Here is a 23,290-nt window from a genome sequence, read left to right on the forward strand (position 1 = left end):
ACCTTGTTAGCGTGAGCTGAAACAACAAGCACATTTCAATAATGAAGTTTTTCTTCCATGAAATGTAATAATTGTGTTGTGTTGTTTCTTCAGCATTGATCCGTAAGCAGCACACTGCTGAGCTCCACCTCGGAGACTTCCTGGTTTTCCTCAGGAGGGTGGTGTCTTCGAAGGCCATCCAGTCCAAGATGGCCTCCCCTAAATGGACTGAAGTTCTTCTCAACATAGCTGCACAGAAATGCTGCTCGGGTACCACCAGTTTATGAAATTCATCAGCGATAAATGTTCCATACTTAATCTCATGAAAAACAAAGACATTAACTGTTGGTTGGTTATGTTAGGGGTCCCTCTGGTTGGGAACTTAAGGACTCGGCTCCTGGCTCTTCACGTGTTGGAGGCTGTCCTGCCTGCCTGTGAGACCAATATGGAGGATGACCAAGTCACACAGGTGTGTAATTTCCATGACCTGCTCCCTGCTGATAGCCCACTTATTACATAACTACCTTGAAAATGACTCCATTCATTTGATAACATATTGATTTTAACAATGTTTTATTGATTAAAATCCTAATGCCTCAAAAGTGTCTGCTGACATTTTCCTTTCAATTAACCAGTCTGTTAAGAACATACCGTATTCACTTTAGTGTTTACTTTCTGTCTGTCTCTGTATGTTTTCTGATTGAGGAAAACTAATGTGTTTTTTTTTTACCAAAGCTGACCTTAAATATACCGTACTTCTTCCTGCTGATTGATATTCCTGCACATAATCCCTTGAGGGTCTTTAGCAAGGTCTGCGATGGAAAAGCCCTGAAATGTCCAAATGGATCAGAATTGAGTATTCTAATAGGCTGTGTAATAACCCTTAAAAACAGTCAGTGAGCTAATACAGCTCTTTCTCCTCTAGGTTGTGGAGCGCCTCTTCGCCCTGTTGTCTGACTGCATGTGGGAAGCTCCCATTGCCCAAGCCAAACACTCAATCCAGATTAAAGAAAGAGTGCAGGAGCTCAAACTGCAGGTAAGCACCCAACCCATTCTCTATCCCTAACAATATCCCTGTATCATCAACTGTTGTTTGAGTGAATCACGTCTTTTTTATTCCACAGGGAGAGGCAGAAGAGGAGGATGAGAACCTTCCCATCCAGGAAGTGTCCTTTGACCCAGAGAAGGCTCAGTGCTGTGTGGTGGAAAATGGCCAGGGGCTGACGCATGGCAGTGGGGGGAAAGGCTATGGCCTGGCCTCCACTGGTATCTCCTCTGGATGCTACCAGTGGAAGGTAATCAGAATATTAAATATATTTTAAGAGGAACCCTGAGTCAGGATTTAATAATCAAAAGCATTGTCATTCATTCCACATTTGATTTCCTTTGCAGTTCTACATCGTCAAGGAGAACCGCGGCAATGAGGGTACATGCGTAGGCGTCTCACGATGGCCCGTGCACGACTTCAACCACCGCACCACGTCTGACATGTGGCTGTACCGGGCATACAGCGGGAATCTTTATCACAACGGAGAACAAACACTGACCCTTAGCAGCTTCACGCAGGGAGACTTCATCACCTGTGTTCTGGACATGGAGGCCAGAACCATCTCCTTCGGCAAGAACGGAGAGGTGAGAGACGCATACCCAATAGCAGATACCGTAGCAAGTTACCTACACCAGCTCTAGAATACGCACCAGTTTGTGTTTATTGTTTATAGTAAATGGACTGCATTTATAGAGCACTCTACAGTCTGTACCACCTCTCGAAGCGCTTCTACAACATAAGTGGCTGTTGCAGGTGGAATAGAAACTGAATTCCAAACCTTGATTATAAGTGTCTTATAGTAAATAATATAAAAATCTGAAAATACATTTTTCGATCAGCTCCCTCTCCTGTGTCCACCTCTAACTGCTAACCTTTGATTCTACAGGAACCAAAATTGGCCTTTGAGGATGTTGACGCTACAGAGCTCTATCCCTGTGTGATGTTCTACAGCAGCAACCCAGGAGAGAAGGTAAGACAAAACCTGAGTCCTCCTGACTGAAGGAGGGATTGAACCTCTGTGCTCATGCTCACCTTTGTTTACGGTGACCCAACATCCCCTGTAGATGAGATTTCTTACCTTTAATCTTTTGCCTCAGCACGGTCAAAACACAAGGTCACAGTGAGCTTTTTATGGCCGTAACTCAAGAATGAATGTGCTAATTATGAACATTTCAGTCAAAAGTCTGAGGTGATGATTAAAATGATGAATTGGTGACATTTTGGACACATGGGTGAAAAACCAGATGTCTTCGCACCTTGCATTTATGTGGTTTAATGTGCATTGTTCTGATTGAGATATTGAGAAAACAAAGAAACAGAAATTAAATAAGAGGCACTGGGGAATTTACGTGACACTATTATATGTTTATTAGAAACATGATATCAATATTTTTCTTGGTCATTTCTGAAACTTCGAAATTGGTATTACACTACACGTATTATTTACGCACATATTGTATTTATGTGTGTATATTTTGCTTATTTTTATTCTTTCTTTTTTCCAGGTTAAGATCTGTGACATGCAGATGAGGGGAACGCCTCGGGACTTGTTGCCTGGCGACCCGGTCTGCAGCCCCATGGCCACCGTCTTGGCCGAGGCCACCACACAGCTGATCCGCATCCTACACCGCACAGACCACTGGACCCACCGCATCAACAAGACCATGACGGAGCGCCTCCACAAGATCAAACCCTGCTTCAGAGAGTCCGCCAGTGCACCCGGCAGCGGGGGAGGTCAGAGGCTGAAGAAGAGCCGCTCGGTGCAGAGCCGCGAGGAGCACGACGCTCAGAGGGAAAGCCAAGAAACCCCCACGAGGACGGAGGAGGAGAGGGGCCGCCACGGACGGCAGCACGGCTTGGGGGAGCTGTCGGAGCACCACCTCAGGACACTCTGCACGGAGGTGTGGCCGGTCCTGGCGGTGATCGGAGGGGCGGACGCAGGCTTGCGCGTCGGTGGGCGATGTGTGCACAAGCAGACCGGGAGGCACGCCACTCTGCTGGGCGTGGTGAAGGAGGGCAGCACCTCGGCCAAGGTGCAGTGGGACGAGGCCGAGATCACCATCAGGTACCGGCACACATGTTTTGCTGTGGCACCCTTTTGTCTTTGACATTTTTCTTTGTCTATACGCATATAGTCTATTTAAAAGATAGGAGGAATTGTCCGCTGGTCAGAATCAGAATAAGAAATCCTTTATGAGTCTCACAGCGGGAACATTTACTTTAGTTACAGCAAAAGTGGCGTATACTCAGAAGTGTCATAGCAGATAAAAAAATATAATAATCCAGAGTAGGGCTGCAACTAACGATTATTTTAGTAGTCGACTAGTCAGTAGATTATTTTTCGATTAGTCAACGATTAACCCTCGCATTCCACCGTTGACATTGGCCTCATGTCGTGGACCAGTATGTTTAGAACGCTCTCAGTGAGGAGTCTGGCCATTTGAGGGCTGCAGACGCCTCTCCGCAGGACGAAGTCATCCACACGCCTTTGCTTTGAATTTCTAAAATGGCAAAATGAAAATAGAAAACTATTATCATAGTTACCACAAATTGTAGACTTAAATTAATCAATTTTATTGATTTTATCTGACAAATGTATGATTTATAATTAGTTATGTATACACTTATTTATCTACGGTATTTATCTATCTTCCTATCTATTTAGCATACGTGCAGTCATGCAGCGCTGAGTAAAGTTAGGTAGGCGAGGTGATCGTGTGAATTTACAATGTTAACATGAGGGAAGAGGGACACTTAGACTGTAATTCAATGTTCTTATGCAATTGGGTTAACACATTATCTTTCATGAGAGGGCCTAAAAATAACTAATGTCACTCTGGACTAGAGGACGTGTTTCCCGAAGGTAAACAAAAACCGGCTAATTTACTCATCCGGAACTTCGGGCGCTAGACGTCCTGGGTGTTTGCGTTTAAGATGCTCATGCATCGCCGTTAGGGTGGCCAGACGTCCGGCTTTTCAATGCCCCGTCCGGCTTGATGCTGCGCCGGACGCCGGACAGGGCATTGAAAAGCCGGACTGTCCGGCCTAAAGCCGGACGTCTGGCCACCCTAATCGCCGTTGTACTGCCGTGGTAGGCCAGCTCTGCGTTGCAGACAGTACACTTGACTTGTTTATTAGCTTTATTTTCCTTAAAAAATGCCCAGACTTTAGATAATCGCGGTCTCAATTTGACTGCAGTCTGCTCACGCTGATCTGGAGCCTCTGCCATGATTCATCTCTGTTAAACTTCGTCAGTGGTTGGTATAGGACGCAGATGGTGCAAAGACGAAGCTGCTACTTCTTTTTTTAATTTTTTGGCGGTTGGCATCCAACTCGGTGCATTACCGCCACCACCTGTTACGGGTGTGGATTATCAATAGGGACATTTTATAAACAAAACAATGGGAAAATTAATGGTCCTTTTGCTTCCCCTTCAGAACCAGAAGCAGTAAATGCTAAACCGCAGCATACAAAATGACAGTGGTGGCTTGCCAACTCTATTGCAATTTCATTTGCTTCAATAATACGACGCTTCGAAAACAAAATTTCGTCGACAAATTTCATTGTCGACGTCGTTGTCGACTAGTTGTCGACTAGTTGTTGCAGCTTTAATCCAGAGTAAGCTAACATATTAGTATATAGAAGAATGGTGATACATTTGTTTTGATTTTGAGAATATCTCATGACAAAAGGCCTCTGAAACATACTTTACTTAATTATGAAATTTTAAAAATCCTCACTTGAATGAGAATGGTCCAAGCCTGTAGTCCCAAACATGGTGCAATGTTGCAAATGCTTCACTTGTGGTGGTTAAGTTTGTATGTTTGTGGATTTTATAGAGTAAGAAAACTTTTAAATATGCAGTTACTAACTATTGGACATTTTAATAAAATGTTACTATTTGCTGGTCAGGCGTCGTTAGTTTACTTAATATTAAAACAAACGGTTCCCTAAAGAGAGGCTGGGAAACAGTGCCCGAGTCAAACAGTCCAGACGTCCTGACAATACATTGCTAAAATAATGTCTCTTAAACACAGTTGGAGCTGAATGTTTCTTCACCTGTACTCTCATTCCTCTGACACTGCATTAGCCTCCTCATTGCTTTTGAATCACCTTTTTATTTTCCCTCGCCTTTATTTACTGTTTTCGTGTTTGTGTTATTGAATTGCACCTGGCGTCATTAATCCATAACTCTTGTGCATGGCCCATTGAATCATCCTTCAATGTTTTTGTCTCATTACCCAGACATTCCATCTCTTTATTTGTCTTGCATGCCGTGCTCTCTCTCTCGTGCCCTTTCCCTCACTTTGTGTTTCCTTCCCTTGTCTCCTTTCACTCTCCACTCCCTTCTATTAAAGCTTCCCAACTTTCTGGTCGCCTAGTGACACTCCGCTGTACAACCTGGAGCCCTGCGAGCCGCTTCCCTTCGACGTGGCACGCTTCCGTGGCCTCACTGCCTCACTGCTGTTGGACCTCACCTACCTCACCAGCATCCACGAGGAAACCGCCGCCAAGCTCAGCGCGCGACGCCACGACAAGAGGCATCGCAACGCAGCCTCCACCGGGCACGAGCCCACGGGAAATGAAGACAAGGTGGAGAACGAGGGGCACAACCGTAACGAACAAAAAGATAACCACGGAGTTTCCTCTGGAGCGCCAATCACCTCTGACATGAGGGTGTCCCACAGCCTGGATGAGGTGAAGGCACATGCAGCACCCAACTCAAAGTCAGAGAGCGAGATCTCCTCTGTGGTCAGCGGAGGAAACGAGACCCTCTTCACTGCAGCTCCTCACACTCCTGGTGAGGGAAGCAGAAAGAAAGGCCATGAGCACGGCTCCCGCAGCCACGAGACTTCGCCCTCCTCCTTCGCCACGCAGTCGGAAATCCATGCTGTGCAGCTCTCCTACCTCTACCTGGGAGCCATGAAGACCCTGAGCGCCCTGCTCAGCTGCAGCAAGTATGCTGAGCTGCTGCTCATACCAAAGGTACTCGCACACAACAGTTTTTATCACTTCTTCAGGTGTATGAGTTACTATTTTTAGTTAACATTTAAGTTATAGTCGAATAGTTCAACATTTTCAGAAATATTTTATTTCCTTTCCAGCTAAGAGTTAGAGAATGAGATTGATACTGCTCTCAAATCTGTCTGAAACATACAAGTTGTAAGTTTGTACTTAGTTTAACTTAGCTAAACTTAGCTTATTTGAGCTTAGCTTAGCATAAAGACTAAAAACACCAGGACACAGTAAGCCTGGCTCTCTCCAAGTGTAACAACATCTGTCTAGAAAAAGCACTTCATTAATATTCATCCTGAATCTCATTAGTTTAGTCTTTACCAAAAACATACACAGTTTTGTACTCGCATATCAGTCTCCTCATCTAAATCCCTGAAAGGAAGTGAATAAGTGCATTCTTGCAAAAATGTTATTCTTTTACAATTAAAACGAATGCATATACGCAGAATCTTGCTGATGTGAGGCAAATTTTTTACCTGAAACAAATCCAGGTCAGATATTCTGCTAACGTATCCCCTCTTGTAACATCAAGGTGATACCGGAGGTGGCACCCAGCGGGCACAACGCTGATCTGAACGCCAGCACCAACGGGAGTACAGCTGCCACCTCGCCGGTGTGCCAGGAAGAGGTGGAGATGCGAGCGGCTCTGCAGTTCCTCATGCGCCATATGGTGAAGAGGGCAGTAATGCGCTCCCCCATCAAGCGTGCCTTGGGCCTGGCAGACCTGGAGCGGGCACAGGCCATGATCTACAAGCTGGTTGTTAATGGGCTGTTGGAGGAGCCCAGTGGAGGAAAAGCCAAGCCTGGTGAGAATACATTCAAACATTTGAGATTTGACAAGAAATACCTTATTCATGCCAAATTGTGAATTGGTAAGTTACTGGAGCATGTTAACATGACATTAAAATCTCTATATATGTTAGAATAAAACACATTACACCAACCTGTGCTTAAAAATTATAAAATCAGGGTACTATCTATATATATATATATATTATATACATATACAGTGCGATTACAGTAGGTAGATATTGCTTATCGACTACAGAACCTACGAAGTGGGGGTTCTCTGATAGCCCTTGGTTAGTTGGAGTAGAGTGGTGCAGGAATGAGTGATAAAACTGGGAAATGAGTTAGCATTCGGTTCCCTTGTCTCAAAAAAAACATGTAGAACTTGTTTTTCTTTAGATGCCTGAAATAAGATCAAGCTGAGAAGATTTTCACGATTTGTTCTATATAAAATCTTCAACATAAAATAGGTGAATACTGGTGAATGTCTGAAGCTTTTATTTGTCATAAAAGTGGTTGATAGCTACTGACTAGATAGATAGATGGATAGAAGTACTTTATTGATCCCAATTTGGGACATTTTTTCGTTGCAGCAGCATAAAAAAAGGCAATGTAATTAAAATAAAATAGCATTTAAAAAGAAGAAAGTAAAAAATATACATTAGGGACAAAAATGTACGCAAAATATAAACAAAAACAAATACAAAGCAGGATATTATATGTTCATTAAGTGTGTAAGGAATGGAATATTACATTGAAAATAAATGTAAAATATACAGCGTGAGTTTAAGTCCAGTCAGATTCCCTCTATGGTCCCGCTGAAATAGTCTGTTAGAGACAACTCCTAAAGTGTCCGGTTCAGCTGAGGTGCTGTTTTATATACATAGATAGTTTATCACTGCTAGGAATTCTTCAAACATAACACTCATTTTTTAGCTTTGTCTGTCTTGTCCCACCCCTTAGGAGTGAGGAGTGAGCCTGAAGGAGAGGGGGAATGTACAGAGGGAGAGCAGTTGGCACAGACTCCAGTCACAACCAGCCCCTCTGCCTCCAGCACCACCTCCTTCATGAGCTCCTCGCTGGAGGACACCACCACTGCCACCACACCCGTCACAGACACAGAGACTGTCCCCCCATCCGAGTCTCCGGGGGTCATGCCTCTCAGCCTCCTCAGGTCAGAACAGATGGCTGTACATATTGTCAGCTGACGATTCTCATGTATGATTCAATCCAGATGATTATTCCAATGCTTCTCTGACAGGCAAATGTTCTCAAGCTACCCCACAACCACTCTGGTTCCCACCCGGCGAGCTCAGACTCCCCCGGTAACGTCTCTGCCGACCTCCCCCTCAGACGAGGTAGGCCGCAGGCAGAGTCTCACCTCCCCCGACTCCCAGCCCTCCAGACCACAGAACAGAACGGGTACCTGTGAGTATGCCTGTCATTTTGAGACAACAAACTTCAAATGAATAAATTAATCTAGAAAATAATATGCGGATTTATTTATTTAATGCATGTGTTTATTTGAACAAGGACCATTCACACAAATACATTCATCTCAGAAAACAGAAGAGATTATTTATGCCAGATTTGAGCTAATAACTAATATCCTTCTGCAGTCCTTAGGCAGGTACATAACAACCAACAAAACCCTTGCATAATCTCTATCACACAAACAATTATAAATCAGGATGAAGTTCAGGTCAATAAAATAGCACATAGTCAAGTTGAAATATAATATTACAATTCATTTCAATTGAAAAAACTCAGATCACAGTGCGATTAATGTTGCTTAATAGCCACTGTTCTGCACGATGAGAGAAGAGTGAAAGTCAATGCGGGTTTTAAGCTCAGCTGGAAGAATATTCCAGTGTTTGATGGCCCTAAATTAAAAAATGCAGATGTGCGGTGCACCTCGGGAGACGGTTATATCTGCATTTAGTGCGGATATTGAGTGTCTGCTCATGGCGGAGCTGGACAGGCTCCTCAATGGTGGTGTTGTAGCATTGTCAGTGATCCTGAGTGTGTGGCTTACATTTGATTTAACGTGGTTACATACAGAATGATATTAAAGTGTTATTCAAAACAAAGTACAATGGCAAACTGTTTCAAAGCTTGGTGACATGGTTATGGATTCAATGCAAACCCATTGAACACTGATATCATTCATGACAAGGGATTTCCCTTTGGTTAATCTTTAAAGGAACTCGGATTAAAGTCATTGATGCAAACATCACAGAGCTGCTGATACAAAGTCCAATATTTAAATGTGTTCCAGAGCCAGACAAAAGTGACTTTCCCTTACACATGTCCACCTCCCTTGACCTTTTCCTTCCTGTAGTTCTTGTAAACTGAGATGTTTTCCCTGTGACATTGCAAAGTGCTGCTCTGATCAGTTACTGCAGAGTGTATCTACGATGAGATCAGTGGATTAGTGTAACCTGACGAGCTGAAACACTAGATCCTGACTCATCAGAAAAGAAGAACAACTGCAGGCTGATTTAGAAAGATGTAAACAATGCTGGCTTTAAACTTCTCAAAAGAAATATACAGGTATTTGCAGAGAAAGGAAGCATTTGAAAGAGCACAAGGGGACAAACAGTTAGTATTTCCCCAGAGTATCTTTGATTGTTTGATGCTGATTCAAACGGCAGCCTTTACTGAAAAAGAGAAATCATGTCTTTCTTGTTATTTCATGCTCCGGTATAACGAACAAACACAGATTTTTTTTTAAACTAATTGTGGTGTTGTTGTTTACTTCAGCTCTGTCGGACCCCAGCAGCAGGCTGTCCACATCCCCCCCTCCCCCGGCCATCGCTGTGCCCCTGTTGGAGATGGGCTTCTCCCTGCGGCAGATCACCAAAGCTCTAGAAGCCACCGGTCAGTCTGAGTTCACCGTCCCCTTTTTTTCAAAGGTTTTTTCATTGAAACTTTGACTTTTACCTTATTTTATTTTTTAAATAAAATCGATTATACATGGTTATTTGAAAAACAATACTCCCGTTATTTCAATCACAACGAAATAAAGGTGACCTTAATATAAAACAGCAAAGCAACACATTTTCACTTTGAAGGAAACTATTTACAATTAATTGTGTATGTTTTTATGCTACAGGCTGAAATGTGTCTTTGCTTTGTTTGTGCAAAAACTGCTATTAGAAAAGGATACAGTAAAAAATGTTTACATAGAAACACAACAGACACTACATTCACTGAAACATGGGATAAAAGGGGAAAGCTTATCAACTTTTTCAGTCTACAATGGATGCTACAGGAACAGGAGGTAATGGATCAAAATGTGTTTATATGGGTTCTGTGTGTATTCCTGTTAACTCAGGTGCCAATGGCGAGGCAGACGCTCAGAACATCACGGTGCTGGCCATGTGGATGATAGAACATCCCGGCACGGAGGAGGAGCATGAAGAGGGTCACACCAGAGGCAGCAGTGTAGGCGGCGACGTCTCCGACTCGTCCTGTCCAGGAGCAACGGCCTCTTCTGGAGGCAAATCTCTGGACAGGAGCCCATACCTGTGCTCTCCTGGAGACATCGCCAGTGCTGATGCTTCAGAGATGGAGGAGGGCTTCAGCGAGAGGTACAAAAGCTTTTTCCTCCAGTGTTTCAGACAAGATTGAACAAAGATATGTTGACAACAACAGTTCAAACATGTTCAAATATAAATTATATGTAATCGTAAATATTACAGTTCCTTACCCTATCCTGAATGCCAGAAGATTTTACATTTGTAATGCATGGACAATATTTTAAAAGTCTTTATTTGTGTTCGTTTGCAGTCCTGAGGGTCTGGAGCAGGACAATGCATCGGCCTCCAGCGGCGGTCCGCTCAGAGGCCGCTCTGCTGCCGGCAGGAAACACCGCTTTGACTTGGCTGCACGCACGCTGTTAGCCCGCGCTGGTAAGAATATTCCAGGGCCTCATTTACCTTTCCATATATTGCCCACTTCCTCACTTCACTTTAAACCTCCTCTCCCCCTCAGCTGGACTGTACCGCTCGGTGCAGGCTCACCACAGTCAATCACGGAGGGAGGTCACCTCACTCCAGCAGCAGCAAGACCCCGGTGCCCTCTACGACTTCAACCTGGACGAAGAGCTGGAGATGGACCTGGACGAGGAGACCATGGAGGCCATGTTCGGCCAGGATCTGGCCAGCGACACGGATATTCTGGGAATGTGGATCCCGGAGGTACTGGACTGGCCAACATGGGTGTGTGTGACTTTATGCTTTGACCAGAGGGCTGCCAACTCCATCCTGCTCTTTACCTGCATCACTTCTCCCAGTTAGCTCATTCTATATGCACACGCTAAAATGCCTTCTTAAAGAGGTCCTTTTATGCTTTTTGGGGGTTTCCCTTTCCAGTAGTGTGGTGATTAGGTTTGTGTGCATGTAAATGGTCTACAAAGGCTAAAATCCCAAAGTTCCCTTCAGAGGGAGTTTCTCTCCCACACACCCCTGCCTGAAACGTAACATAGTGACATCACTTCTTAACTCGAGCAATCCTATTGGCTAACACTCCATCACATTGTATTTGATAGGCTCTTAGCGGTTAGCCCATCACAACAGAGCCGACCAGCTAACCAATCAGAGCAGACTGGGCTCTGGTTTCAGACAGAGGGTGAAAAGAGGTGCTGCAGCACAGACAGTATGAGACAAATAGTGACCCTTTTGAACATTGAAGCATTGAGAAGCACAAAATACAAATATGAAACCTGGAAATGAGCATAAAATGTCCTCTTTAAAGTCACTCGCTTTCACATTTCTCCTTAGAGCCCACTCTCTACTGATCTAACTGGCATGGAATGAAAGACTTAACACTAACAAAGTGATTATTCTCTGGCTGTTGCTTGGAACTGATTAATGCAGAGCTATTGTTTCTCACACTTCACTCCGCATGGATGCTAACCTGCTGTTCTGAGCCACTCTGTCTTGTGTGTCGTCATGTGAATGTGTGTGTCACTCTGTAATTGTGCCACACCTCGCAGCATGTGTGCGAAACGGATGATCGCGATGAAGTTGTGGTGTGCGAGCTGTGCGAGGCCAACGTGGCCAACTTCAACCAGCACATGAAGAAGAGCCACCCAGGATGCGGCCGCAGCGCCAACAGGCAAGGTTACCGCAGCAACGGCTCCTACGTAGACGGCTGGTTCGGAGGGGAGTGTGGGAGTGGAAACCCTTACTACCTGCTGTGTGGGGGCTGCAGAGAGAAGTACCTGGCCATCAAAAGCAAAGCCAAAGTCCCTATTGTGGAGAGGTGCGTACACCTGAGAAAGATCGGGTGAACATGAGAGCCCATACAGTATTTGTCTCGGCTGTATCTTAGCGTTATTAGCCTTTAATGCTGCTTACAAAGAGAACGGGTTAGGTTGGTGTGTGTACGTGGCCAAATACATGCTTTTCCTCTAATTTCAACAGTGACATCACAAGAGCTTTTCTCAAAAGTCAAAATAAAGTGCTTGGAGCAGCCTCACAAAGTAGCAGAGCGCTCAGAAAAAAGACCCTGAACGCAGCACTCGCGAGCTGGCCACATACAATGGCTTGGCGATGACCTAATTGAAAACAATTTAACAATGACGCTAGCACTCGGGTTAATACTATTAAAACTAGACTGATCAAACTGCTGATTTAAGCTTATGGCAGATCTGTTGACTAGTGTGTCAGCTGGTATGCAACAATGCACTTCAGAGCTAAAATGACATGTTCCAGGGTATTTACAAACAACTGCAGCACAAAGTCCAGCTTTGATTAGTGTTCTAAGTATTGCTAAAAGTTTTTGCTCTTATATTTTATTTATTTTTTTAAATTGGGATTTGAGAAACAGGTAACTCTCTAGATTACTTTTAAAAGCTCAAATTCAAAACATATCCATCTATAAACGTCATGTTGAACTCATCAGACATTCTGTTTTTATTTTAATAACACAAATGTGATGAAATGTCATGTAATCTTCTCTTTGACATGTCCACAGGTATAAGGGACAAGCTCCTGACCTCCTGGGGAAGCAGGACAGTGTCTATGAAGGTCATTTCTATTTAAAGAATGTCAAACTCAATTCAAATTCCAATTTTTTTATGTTCTGTGCAGTAATACACATTGCCTGGGCTTTGATTACAAGTATATTTTATGTCCGTCTGTTCCGCTACAGAGGACTGGGACATGCTGGACATTGATGAAGATGAAAAGCTGACGGGGGAGGAGGAGTTTGAGCTCTTGGCCGGACCGTTGGGTCTCAGCGAGCGGAAGATCGTCCCCGAGGCGGTCCAGTTTCCAGACAGCGACCCACTTGGAGCCTCTGTTGCCATGGTGACAGCCACCAACAGCATGGAAGAGACCCTGCTGCAGATAGGTGAGAAGAAGATCTCGTCGAGTGGTGAAGTGATGACACATTTTTATAGGCTGGCTCGGAAGTTAGAGAAACAAATGCTCTCTCTACAAACAACTATGCATTTAATATGTTAGAGAACCAATCTCTTAAGCTTCTGTGTGTGTTTATCTTTAGGCTGTCAGACCTCGGTGGATAAGAGCTCCTCGGGCAGAGTCACCCTCGGCGAGCAGGCGGCGGCCCTCCAGAACCCTCATGACCGGGTGATGGCGCTGAGGAGGGTGACGGCTGCAGCCCAGGTGCTGCTAGCCAGGACCATGGTGATGAGAGCCCTGTCCCTGCTGTCTGTCAGGTAACTTACATCAACACAACAACAAGCCTACACACTCCCGGGTCTGGTTGTTTCTAATAGACCTGCATGTGGATCTGTTTTGCTCTTCCTTCTGCTTTGATTAGGCCACATAAGCAATAACAACTTTGGAAGTCATGTTGGATGAACAGCAGTTCCAGATATATGGGTTGTCTATCTAGTTGTACCACTTATTCATTTTTAGGATGTAAACATTCACAACCTTGGCACTGCATTGTGATATAATATTACTTTTTAAGAGATATATGCCATCAGAATAATGAGAAAGATGCCATGATGGTATAGAGAAGTGGTTCTAATTCACCAGAATAATATTATTGAAAATATAAAATTGGGATTGGTGTGACAAAATGAATCTCTCAGATGTCAATGTACTTCAATGAACTTTTCTGTTCACTTTTCCAAATGATGTTAATGTGATAAGATAAATGCAACCTCTGTCCTTGTTTGCTACTCATTAAATAAGAGTGGCTATTTCAAAATCAACAAGTTAGTTAAGATATAACACAGTTATATTCCTGAAATATGTTCTCCATTCTAATTATTGGTTGAAAAAGTGGAAGATTATTTGAATATTTTAAGAATTCAATAACTTTCAGTGTATGATGTTGCTTACAGTGGCTCCAGCTGCAGCCTTGCAGCCGGTCTGGAGTCTCTGGGTTTAACCGACATCAGGACTCTGGTCAGGCTGATGTGTCTGGCGGCTGCAGGCAGAGCCGGTCTTTCCACCAGTCCAACATCTGGCTCCGGACACTCTGAAAGGCCCCGCGGGGCCACCAAGGCGAGCAAACCCATCTCCTGCCTGGCTTACCTCAGCACAGCTGTTGGCTGCTTGGCCTCCAACAGCCCCAACGCTGCCAAGCTGCTGGTGCAGCTCTGCACTCAGGTACATAACGGAACTCATCATTCTGCTGATTTTATTTTGTATACGCCTGCAGAACGCCCTTTTGTTTTTAGTCTTGAAAAACAGCTCAGCTGAGTTGTGTTGCTCAGTGAATAGTCCCTTCTTCTCATTTTGTGTTAGTTATTGGTGCCGTAGCAGACGCAGTGGAAAAAGAAACAATTCTTAAACGTCACAGCATGTAACAATTATCCATCAGTCAGCTCTGAAATAAACACATTGGATTATTAATGGCCCATGTCAGGCTCTGATGCACTTTGCTGAAATAAAATCACAGTTGGTCGGCTTTCCCTGCCAGCCATGATCTGTATCAAAGCATAAAGGGCTGTTATTGTTATCACACTTTAAAGCTAAAAATCACAACAACATTTTAATGCCTAATTGTTGAATCAATAAAGGAACAGCAAGTCTGATAAAGTAGTTCCGTTAATAACCAAAAAATGTAAAAATATTACAGGGTAATTAGTTGAGCTTAGCATAAAGACTGAAAAGGGGGAAAGCTAGTCCACCTACCAACCGCTGCTCCAAAGCTCAATTATTTACATTATACATTTATTTTATTTATTAAAAACTTCAGCAGAAATGAAGAAACCAACATTTTTTTGTTTGAGTTGCATGTACGTGCTGTAATTAACTTTATTCTTTGTTAATAAATATTTGTCAATTGTTAATATAATAATATCATGTATTAGAAAACTGCCCAACTGTTTCTGACGTCCCCCTCCAACCCGTTTGAAAAGTAACACTGCAGATCCATACTCTTTATATAATCCAAAACTTCTTTCCTCTCCAGAACCTGATCTCTGCAGCCACCGGCATGAACCTGACCACAGTGGATGACCCCATCCAGAGGAAGTTCCTGCCCAGCTTCCTGCGAGGCGTGGCCGAGGAGAACAAACTGGTGACCTCTCCAAACTTCGTGGTCACTCAGGCTCTGGTGGCCCTCCTGGCAGATAAAGGGGCCAGACTCAGACCTGCCTATGACAAGGCTGACATGGAGAAAAGAGGTTTGTAGACTGAGAGGAGCAGAGGATGCTCTTCCATGTTACTCAGTTCCTGTTTGGAACTGTTTATGTGCATCTCTTCATTTCATCTCATCATATGTGTAGTATTTCTTTCCATACTTAACATTAATCTTATAAGCATAATTAAAAATCTGTAATTAGAACTGCCTTTATTGATTGTGAATATAAGTATTCACAACTATCACTGTTGTAATTTCCTAGTTCCATAAAAGCCCTTCTAGGGATAACCAAATAAACGATAAATAAATAAAATAAAATATCTGGGAAGAATTTAAAAAATCTGAAAAAATGTATTAATTAAGCCACAACAATTATTTTATCCTTCAGGAAACGTTATTTCATTCTCTGCCTTTGATTGACCTAAATGACCTTGACTTAAATTAAGCAGCAAACAGCAATATTACATTTTAGTGATTCTATCCCATCCCTTGTTTTTTTAACACATGTAATGTAAAGACTGTGTTTCATAATGTATTTTGAATCACCTCATAATGATTTTCATGTGTTTTTGATGTTGTTATGGGATAATTCATCAGTATGTATGCCAAGCTTTCATACACTCTTGACTCCTGCCTCTGCCCGCTCGGCACTGCCTCTCTCTGGGTCACTTTTCGGTTTTTCTGTGCATTTTTTTGTTTTTATGTTTGCCATTATCATTTCTGTCCCTCCTGTCACTCACCAGGCCATCTTGTGTGTTCCGTGTCGAGCAGGTCTAATTGCGCAATTATATGCCCATCCCTCCCATAATCCCTCCGCTGTAGGGCCTCTGGAGCTGGCCAACGCTCTGGCGGCCTGTTGCCTGTCCTCCAGGCTGTCGTCGCAGCACCGTCAGTGGGCGGCACAGCAGCTGGTTCGCACACTGGCCGCCCACGACCGGGACAACAACCAGAGTCGACCGCAGACTTTCGCCGACATGGCTGGGGACCTGCGCAAGTGCTCCTTCATCAAGCTAGAGGCTCACCAGAGCAGAGTGAGTCTTTGCACGATAACAAATGATTCCCTAGTTGGTTATAAACAGTTTGGGGTTTAATAAAATCTATGTATTACCCTCAGGTCATCACATGTGGGTGGTGCAGTAAGAAAGGCCTGTTGGCGACGAGTGGCAATGATGGGACAGTCAGGATGTGGAACGTCACCAAGAACCAGTACACCCTCCAGCAGACCTGCATCTTCAACAAGGAGTAAGGCTTCTCAAATACTGCAGCCTCTTGCTCTAACTCCAGATACTTTGCAGTGTTAATGAAACCACAGTGCAACAATCGATATTTGGTGACCAAATCAATATTCTTAGATGGAATTGCTGCAATCAGATGAGTTGATTCCTTGAAGTGAAGTACATCAGCAGGCAATTTTGACTTTGAGTTCAACTTTTGTGAAATTGAAATTGCATATTTGCTCACTTAAAGTTAACAAGCTGTTTGCACGGTCGTACACACACACTTTGCTCATAAAAACTTTATTAGGTGTTAGTATGTTATAATATTTCCCATTAACCACTTTATAAGGTGATGTTCTATTCTTTGACTTTTATGACTGCAGCTTAAAGCTTTCTTCTCATTGGTGTTGATTGTGCTTTCTCTCATCAGTGACGGCTCTGAGGAGGGCATGTCAGGTTTAGGATCTCCCAGTGACCCTTGCATGTCTCCTCTGGCATGGAGTGTCACTGGAAAATATCTGGCCTCTGCCATGGACAAACTTGTCAACATCTGGCAAGTAAATGGTAAGAATGTGTCTTTAATAGCCCCTTCAGGGTAATGATGTGCCCCATTTGAGTTTAATGATGATAACTGTTTAATTGTAAAATGTGTTATGGTGTGGCCCAGTTTTCAGTGCTGTGTGAGGTCAGCGGAATATGAATGAGACGGCATTACGATTTTATAGCTCCCATTAAAAGTAGATGCTCTAAATGTGGTCCAATGATCACTACCTTTCCACACACACACCTTGCAGCATGAACCATCTGTCCTCACACTTTCACCTCTAGGATGAATGTCCAAAACTCACTCTTATTCGCCCAAGCACATTTTCTAGCTGTCTGTGCATTATCATTTAACTGTGGGCATTGTTGAGCAATTCCCATTATTAAAAAAACCAAAAAAACAAATGGGCATGAGGTAGTTCAGTCTGTAGGGACTTGGCTTGGGAGACGGGGGATCCCTGGTACAAACCCCAGAAGGCACAACGTTTGAAAAGGTGCCAGTTTTTCTCCTGTGCGCCTCTGAGCAAGGCACCAGACCCTTGTACAAAAGTTTCCTACTGCTCTTGGAACCAGGGTTGGTGAAGTGCAGAGATTACATTTCACTGTGTATGCAATGCTGTGTAGAATTAGAAATGTGTGATGACTAAAGGGCCCTTTTTCTTCTGGGGTTTTCCCCTTCCTGTAGTGTGTTTACATATATATTTCTACATTTAAATGGTCTGCAAAGTCCCTTCCCTCTTGTTTACTTTTGTGACATATTGTCATCACTATCTAACACATGCGCTTCTATTGGCTAGCTCTCCAACATATTGTGAGTGATAGGCTAAGGGGCGGGACATCTCTAAGCAGTTAACAAATCACATCAGAGCAGACTGGGCTCTGGTTTCAAACAGAGGGTGAAAAGAGGTGCTGCAGGACAGGCAGTTTGAGAAAAATAGAGCTTTTTGAACATTAAAGCATGGAGACATGTCACAGTAGAGGCACAAAATAAAATAGGGACATTAGCATAATATATTTGAAGTAGGAACCTCAAATTTCATTTCCTATACATTTTTTCTTAAATAAATGACCGGGGGGAAAGCTCCCCACTAACTGTGACCTCTCCTCTAAGGTGGTAAGGGGATTTTGGATGTGCAGCCTCACTGGGTGTCGGCGTTGGCTTGGCCTGAAGAGGAAGCAGAGTCTTTGTGGTGCGGGGAACCAAAGGACATGCTGCTGGTGGGCCGAATGGACGGGTCTCTGGGCCTCATCGAGGTGCTGGACACCTCCCTCATGCACCGCACGGAGCTGGAGCACTGCTACAGGAAGGACGGTAGGGAAAGGGACTTTCTAATAACATCGATGTATTTTTGTGGTAATGTTTTTGACTAGACCGTCTTAAGGTCAGATTGTCAGTGGTGTAAAGCTGCATCCGTTAAAGTGATTTTTTCCCCCTCTCAGTGGCAGTGATGCACATCGCCTGGTACAGTGAGGACAAGCCCTTCGCTGTGGGCTACGCAGATGGCAAGCTGCTGATAGGATCCAAAGAGCCCTTGGACAAAGGAGTCATCGTAGTCATTGATGCGCACAAGGTAAACTATTGCGACTTATTTCTACTCTTCCTTTAAATTCCCCTCAGTACTGACTCTCTGTGCATGTGCTTTCCACAGGAGTCCATCACCAGCATGAAGTGGAGTCCCACCGGTCAGATCCTGCTGACCTGTGCCAAAGAGGAGACGGTGAAGCTGTGGGCCAGTCCTGACCCTCACTCTGACTGCAGCTCGGGCTCTGGCTGGCGCTGCCTGCAGAGTCTGAGACACCCCTCCCCTGTTAACGGAGTGGCCTGGTGCAGCCTGCTGGGCCGGGGCCCAAAGACCCTCAACATGTTAGCCATGTAGGTTGTCTCCAAAAACCTTCAGGGCTTTGGCTGATTACACTCTCTGATTTTATGAATGTTTATGAGGTGCTCTCTTCACACCCCCCACTTATGTTGCCGTCATCCTTTTAATGAGTTCCTGAAAAATGTCTGTCTAAAGTTTTGTCTTTGATAAAGTGACAATATTGCTGTTTGTCTAGAAGTAGGTATAGAGTCATAGTGAACAGAAAATAGGCAATATTCTCCAACGCTTTTTAATTTACAAGATTTAACCTGTTGTGAAAATTAACTAAGTACATTTACTTAAGTACAGTTTTGAGGTACTTTCAATTTATTGGTTGTTTTGCTGCCACATTGTTCTTCTTCTCCACTACACCACACTGACCTGGAGTTACTTTACATATTAAGATGTGTGTATTTTTACAGAGTGGTGTTGCTTATTTGGCTTCAGTAAATGATGTGATTACCTACTTCAAATATGGATACAGCTAATGTTAGCCTGACTGCCTGGAATCCCCAGTATATTATTTCTAGCGGCCTATTTACAACAATAACTTTAACAATCAAATTCACCCTAAGGGACATTTGACTTGTTTTGAGTAACTTGATAAGAATCATTTTCATTCTCGTCTGTGGTGTCCTTTTTAACTGATGGATGATATATTTACATGAAGTAATATTTCTTGTGGGTGTGTTGTTGTTAATGTGTCTCTGTGTATTTTCAGATGCTGCCAGAATGGCCTGGTCTCAGTCTGGACTGTTCCTCAATGCGTCTCCAATTTCCCAGAATCCTCTTCCTCTGAGTCAGAGGGATGGTGGGAGAATGAAGCGAAACCTAAATACATGGTACTTAAACGTATTCATAAATAATAACCTGAGATGATATATGATCGTATTCTAAAAAAAAAGTGAAAATGGAAGCACGCTTATTAATTCCTGGATGTTTGATGAAGGATTATGGGAATTTTGTCTGGGTTTTTGAATATTTCTGACACCTGTTTTATTTCTTCACACATACATAGAGTCGTAGGAGAAAAGACTTCTTCCACTCACCTGCTGTCACTGTGTTGCAGTCTTCCCGGTGGTCAGGTAAAGGTGCAACGTGTGTTTTCCAGCTGAAGGGCCACATCACCCCGGTGAGAACACTGGCCTTCAGCCCCGATGGTATGGCTCTGGCATCTGGAGGAGTGGGAGGCCTCATGAACATCTGGTCCCTGCGGGTAAGACACAAACAGAGTTGCAAATACTGCAGGCAGAAGTCGTATGCGCAGATGTATGGAGGAACACATTATTTATTACTCTTTCATGTGCAACAGGACGGCTCAGTGCTCCAGACAGTAGTAGCCGGGTCAGGTGCAATCCAAAATATTGTCTGGATCCCAGATGTAGGTGTCGCTGTCTGCTCCAACAGGTCAAAGGTGCGTGGTCTTAGCGTAATGCTTGTTTTTCCACGTTTCTATCGGCATCACTGAATATTTATCTTCTCTCTGCTCTGATAAATTCCAGGATGTGCTGGTGGTGAACTGCTCCAAAGACTACATAGCATCCAACCATGTGCTGGCCACTTGCCGCACCGCCCTGAAGAAGCAGGGCGTGGTCGGCCTCAACGTGGCGCCCTGCATGAGGGCCTTTCTGGAGAGGCTTCCTGTCATGCTGCAGGAGCAGTACGCCTACGAGAAGGTACAGAGACATTTCATATGGAGAGCCTGATGCAATAATGACCCATTTTTCTAAATGATTTAAGTAAAACTATATTGTATAATTACACTCGATCCAGCTTATGGCAGCTTTTTAACCTACTTAATAATGAACATGGGCTTTTATTCAGTTTAACGTTAGCCAGCAGATGGTGGCAGTGGAACGTCTATTATCATGTTGTGTGATCATTTTATAATCATGGCGAAAAAGTGGATTCATCATTATGTTTAACGTAGTTCTGAGGCCTGATTCCAAAGCGACTTCTACACAATCATACTGCGTTCCATAGAAAACTCCATCTGTAGTCACACAGCTGAGTGAGGCCCCTTCTTTAAGGGCGAGGTATAAATACAATGGCAAACTTGGGGAAAAACGTTCCTCTATCCGGCAGAAACAGGAACTGTCGTAACGTTTCTTAACTAGACTAGACACGGGTAAATATATGATCCTATGTTTAAAAAGAATTATAATGTAACCTTTAGCTGTTAACATCTGTATGACAGTTTTTAGCAAAGTGTACTACTTAATGGTTTCACAGAACTATTTGAAGACAACATGTCTCCTTACCAACACAAACAGCATGCAGGCAGGGCAGTTGGTAAAGTCAGGAGTGATGCAGACCTGCAGGAGGGTTTACCACACTTCCACTCCCCACTGGCTGGCTCATAACGGCACTAAAGGTGGCAGTGCATTGAAGCAAACGCGCAAATGGAGTGGAAATGGGTAGGGAGAGACTGTAGGGGGCGGATTGGAATTGGAATCCTGAGTGTGAAAGCAGAGACTGAGCAGTGAAGTGCAGGAAGGATGACATGGGGCTGCTTTTTAGGGCCTCGCCTGCTGCTTAATTGGAGCACCATGCTGCTCTCTGTGTGTTGGTGTTCTGTCTCTATTAACTGAATGAGGAAGCAAGCCCTTCTTTTCAGGAGCAATGATACATTAAAGTAAAAAATAATACATAAACATGACAAAAGCAAGATCATGTTGCCTGACTTTAAAGTGCCTGAGTGTTATTTTGAATCCATTATTGATATGTTTCCTTCTCATTCCATCCTCCAGCCCCACGTGGTGTGTGGGGAGCAGCTCATCCACAGCCCCTACATGCAGTGCCTGGCCTCCCTGGCTGTGGGTCTCCACCTGGACCTGCTCCTGTGTCGTCCCCCTGTGCCGCCTAACTTCCGACACTGCCCCCCAGAGTCCGGCACCGCCGTCTGGTGTGCCAGCGAGTGGGCGTGGCTGGACTGCTTCTCTACGACAGTGAAGGCGGCAGAGGCCCTGGCTCGGGGCGCCACCTTCTCTGAGTCCTTCTCTGTTCCCGACATGGAGCCTGTGCCCAAAGATGAGATGGCTCTGCTCATGGTGAGGGAGGGGGTTGCTGCTTTCACTGCCATCCATGATATAATTAACACTTACTGCTGGGTGTAATAACTGTGTGCACCGTGTTTTTCCAGGACAACAGTAAATGGGCGCATGGAATGGATGAACAGATCATGTCCTGGGCCACCTCCAGACCAGAGGTAATTCAGACTCAGATTAGCTGTAATAGGTGTTTTGTCTGGGCTTATTCTCCTCAGACTCAGCTTCTTATAACTGCTATGTTATGTCACTTTTTGCCTGGTTGTTAATTTTTTTCATACATGTGTCTGTAGGACTGGCACCTTGGGGGGAAGTGTGATGTGTATCTTTGGGGCGCAGGGCGACACGGCCAGCTGGCAGAGGCCGGCAGAAACATCCTGGTGCCGACCAACGCCCCGTCCTTCTCTCAGGCACAACAGGTAAACATGTCATGTCTTTAATAACCACACCAGCCTGTTGCCTGTCACCACATCCAGTTACATCACATGACAGTAAAGGATGTTAGTTGTTATTTTGGCACTATTAGTTGCATATTATTGCCTCAAAGGAATACTTCACCCACAAAAACGTCTGAATATCTATTACTCAGCTGATTTTACCTTGACTTTGTGAAGAAAGCTATATCTTTATTTTCCTTACATGCCCCCAGGGTGAAATAAGAAACAAAAAAAGAGAAATGTATTGATCAATTTAAGTACATTCAGGATACCTGTATATTGAAGCTAAACTGTATCAAAACATCTGTTTACAAACTTTAGCCTAACCCTAGACTCTTCAATCCTCTCCAATGGTCACTATTCCACAATTCTTTTCACATTTTTTCTGAAACCTTAATATTTAAAACAGTTCCAAGTGTCCAAAGTGTTTTAAATTCAAGGCTTATTAAAGGTAAGGAATGTGCATATAAGGAAGTATTCTTTAAAACAAGTAAAGTAACATCCTCAAATAAAACCTGTTATGCCTGTTGAATCTAGTGGTTTCAGACTAGAGAGAAAAAGTATATTAGTATCACTGTTTTATTTCCTGTATCTGTTCAAACCTCTGCTCCTTCAGGTGGTGTGTGGTCAGAACTGCACCTTTGTGATCCAGCCTAACGGGACAGTGCTGGCCTGTGGGGAGGGCAGCTACGGCCGCCTGGGTCAGGGCAACTCTGACGACCTGCATGTCCTCACCGTCATCTCAGCTCTTCAAGGTAAAGCTGAAATACCTCTTGTTTCTCAT

The 23,290-nt window shown here is 44.0% G+C and overlaps 1 protein-coding gene across 6 annotated transcripts in view; it reads left to right on the forward strand.

Moving 5' to 3' along the window:
- herc1 (HECT and RLD domain containing E3 ubiquitin protein ligase family member 1) overlaps window positions 1-23,290 on the forward strand; it is a 66,002-nt gene that overhangs the window by 28,289 nt on the left and 14,423 nt on the right. For 2 of the 6 annotated variants that reach the window (XM_063881041.1, XM_063881044.1), the window contains exons 31-65: window positions 94-249; window positions 342-448; window positions 905-1,015; window positions 1,104-1,274; window positions 1,372-1,611; window positions 1,914-1,997; window positions 2,533-3,092; window positions 5,386-6,013; window positions 6,576-6,849; window positions 7,796-8,006; window positions 8,094-8,260; window positions 9,596-9,712; window positions 10,170-10,425; window positions 10,625-10,746; window positions 10,829-11,055; window positions 11,832-12,100; window positions 12,815-12,867; window positions 12,992-13,192; window positions 13,346-13,520; window positions 14,157-14,424; window positions 15,233-15,446; window positions 16,175-16,434; window positions 16,518-16,645; window positions 17,051-17,184; window positions 18,275-18,475; window positions 18,604-18,734; window positions 18,813-19,036; window positions 19,744-19,864; window positions 20,041-20,238; window positions 20,335-20,436; window positions 20,525-20,698; window positions 21,773-22,072; window positions 22,165-22,230; window positions 22,363-22,488; window positions 23,123-23,261. In XM_063881041.1, the coding sequence (XP_063737111.1) occupies window positions 94-249; window positions 342-448; window positions 905-1,015; window positions 1,104-1,274; window positions 1,372-1,611; window positions 1,914-1,997; window positions 2,533-3,092; window positions 5,386-6,013; window positions 6,576-6,849; window positions 7,796-8,006; window positions 8,094-8,260; window positions 9,596-9,712; window positions 10,170-10,425; window positions 10,625-10,746; window positions 10,829-11,055; window positions 11,832-12,100; window positions 12,815-12,867; window positions 12,992-13,192; window positions 13,346-13,520; window positions 14,157-14,424; window positions 15,233-15,446; window positions 16,175-16,434; window positions 16,518-16,645; window positions 17,051-17,184; window positions 18,275-18,475; window positions 18,604-18,734; window positions 18,813-19,036; window positions 19,744-19,864; window positions 20,041-20,238; window positions 20,335-20,436; window positions 20,525-20,698; window positions 21,773-22,072; window positions 22,165-22,230; window positions 22,363-22,488; window positions 23,123-23,261 (6,915 nt within the window). The remainder of the gene's footprint in view (window positions 1-93; window positions 250-341; window positions 449-904; window positions 1,016-1,103; window positions 1,275-1,371; window positions 1,612-1,913; window positions 1,998-2,532; window positions 3,093-5,385; window positions 6,014-6,575; window positions 6,850-7,795; window positions 8,007-8,093; window positions 8,261-9,595; window positions 9,713-10,169; window positions 10,426-10,624; window positions 10,747-10,828; window positions 11,056-11,831; window positions 12,101-12,814; window positions 12,868-12,991; window positions 13,193-13,345; window positions 13,521-14,156; window positions 14,425-15,232; window positions 15,447-16,174; window positions 16,435-16,517; window positions 16,646-17,050; window positions 17,185-18,274; window positions 18,476-18,603; window positions 18,735-18,812; window positions 19,037-19,743; window positions 19,865-20,040; window positions 20,239-20,334; window positions 20,437-20,524; window positions 20,699-21,772; window positions 22,073-22,164; window positions 22,231-22,362; window positions 22,489-23,122; window positions 23,262-23,290) is intronic. The other 4 variants (XM_063881045.1, XM_063881046.1, XM_063881042.1 and 1 more) reach the window with 4 other exon arrangements.

The sequence above is a fragment of the Eleginops maclovinus genome, chromosome 4, assembly GCF_036324505.1.
Source record: "Eleginops maclovinus isolate JMC-PN-2008 ecotype Puerto Natales chromosome 4, JC_Emac_rtc_rv5, whole genome shotgun sequence".
In the NCBI taxonomy this organism is placed as follows: domain Eukaryota; kingdom Metazoa; phylum Chordata; class Actinopteri; order Perciformes; family Eleginopidae; genus Eleginops; species Eleginops maclovinus.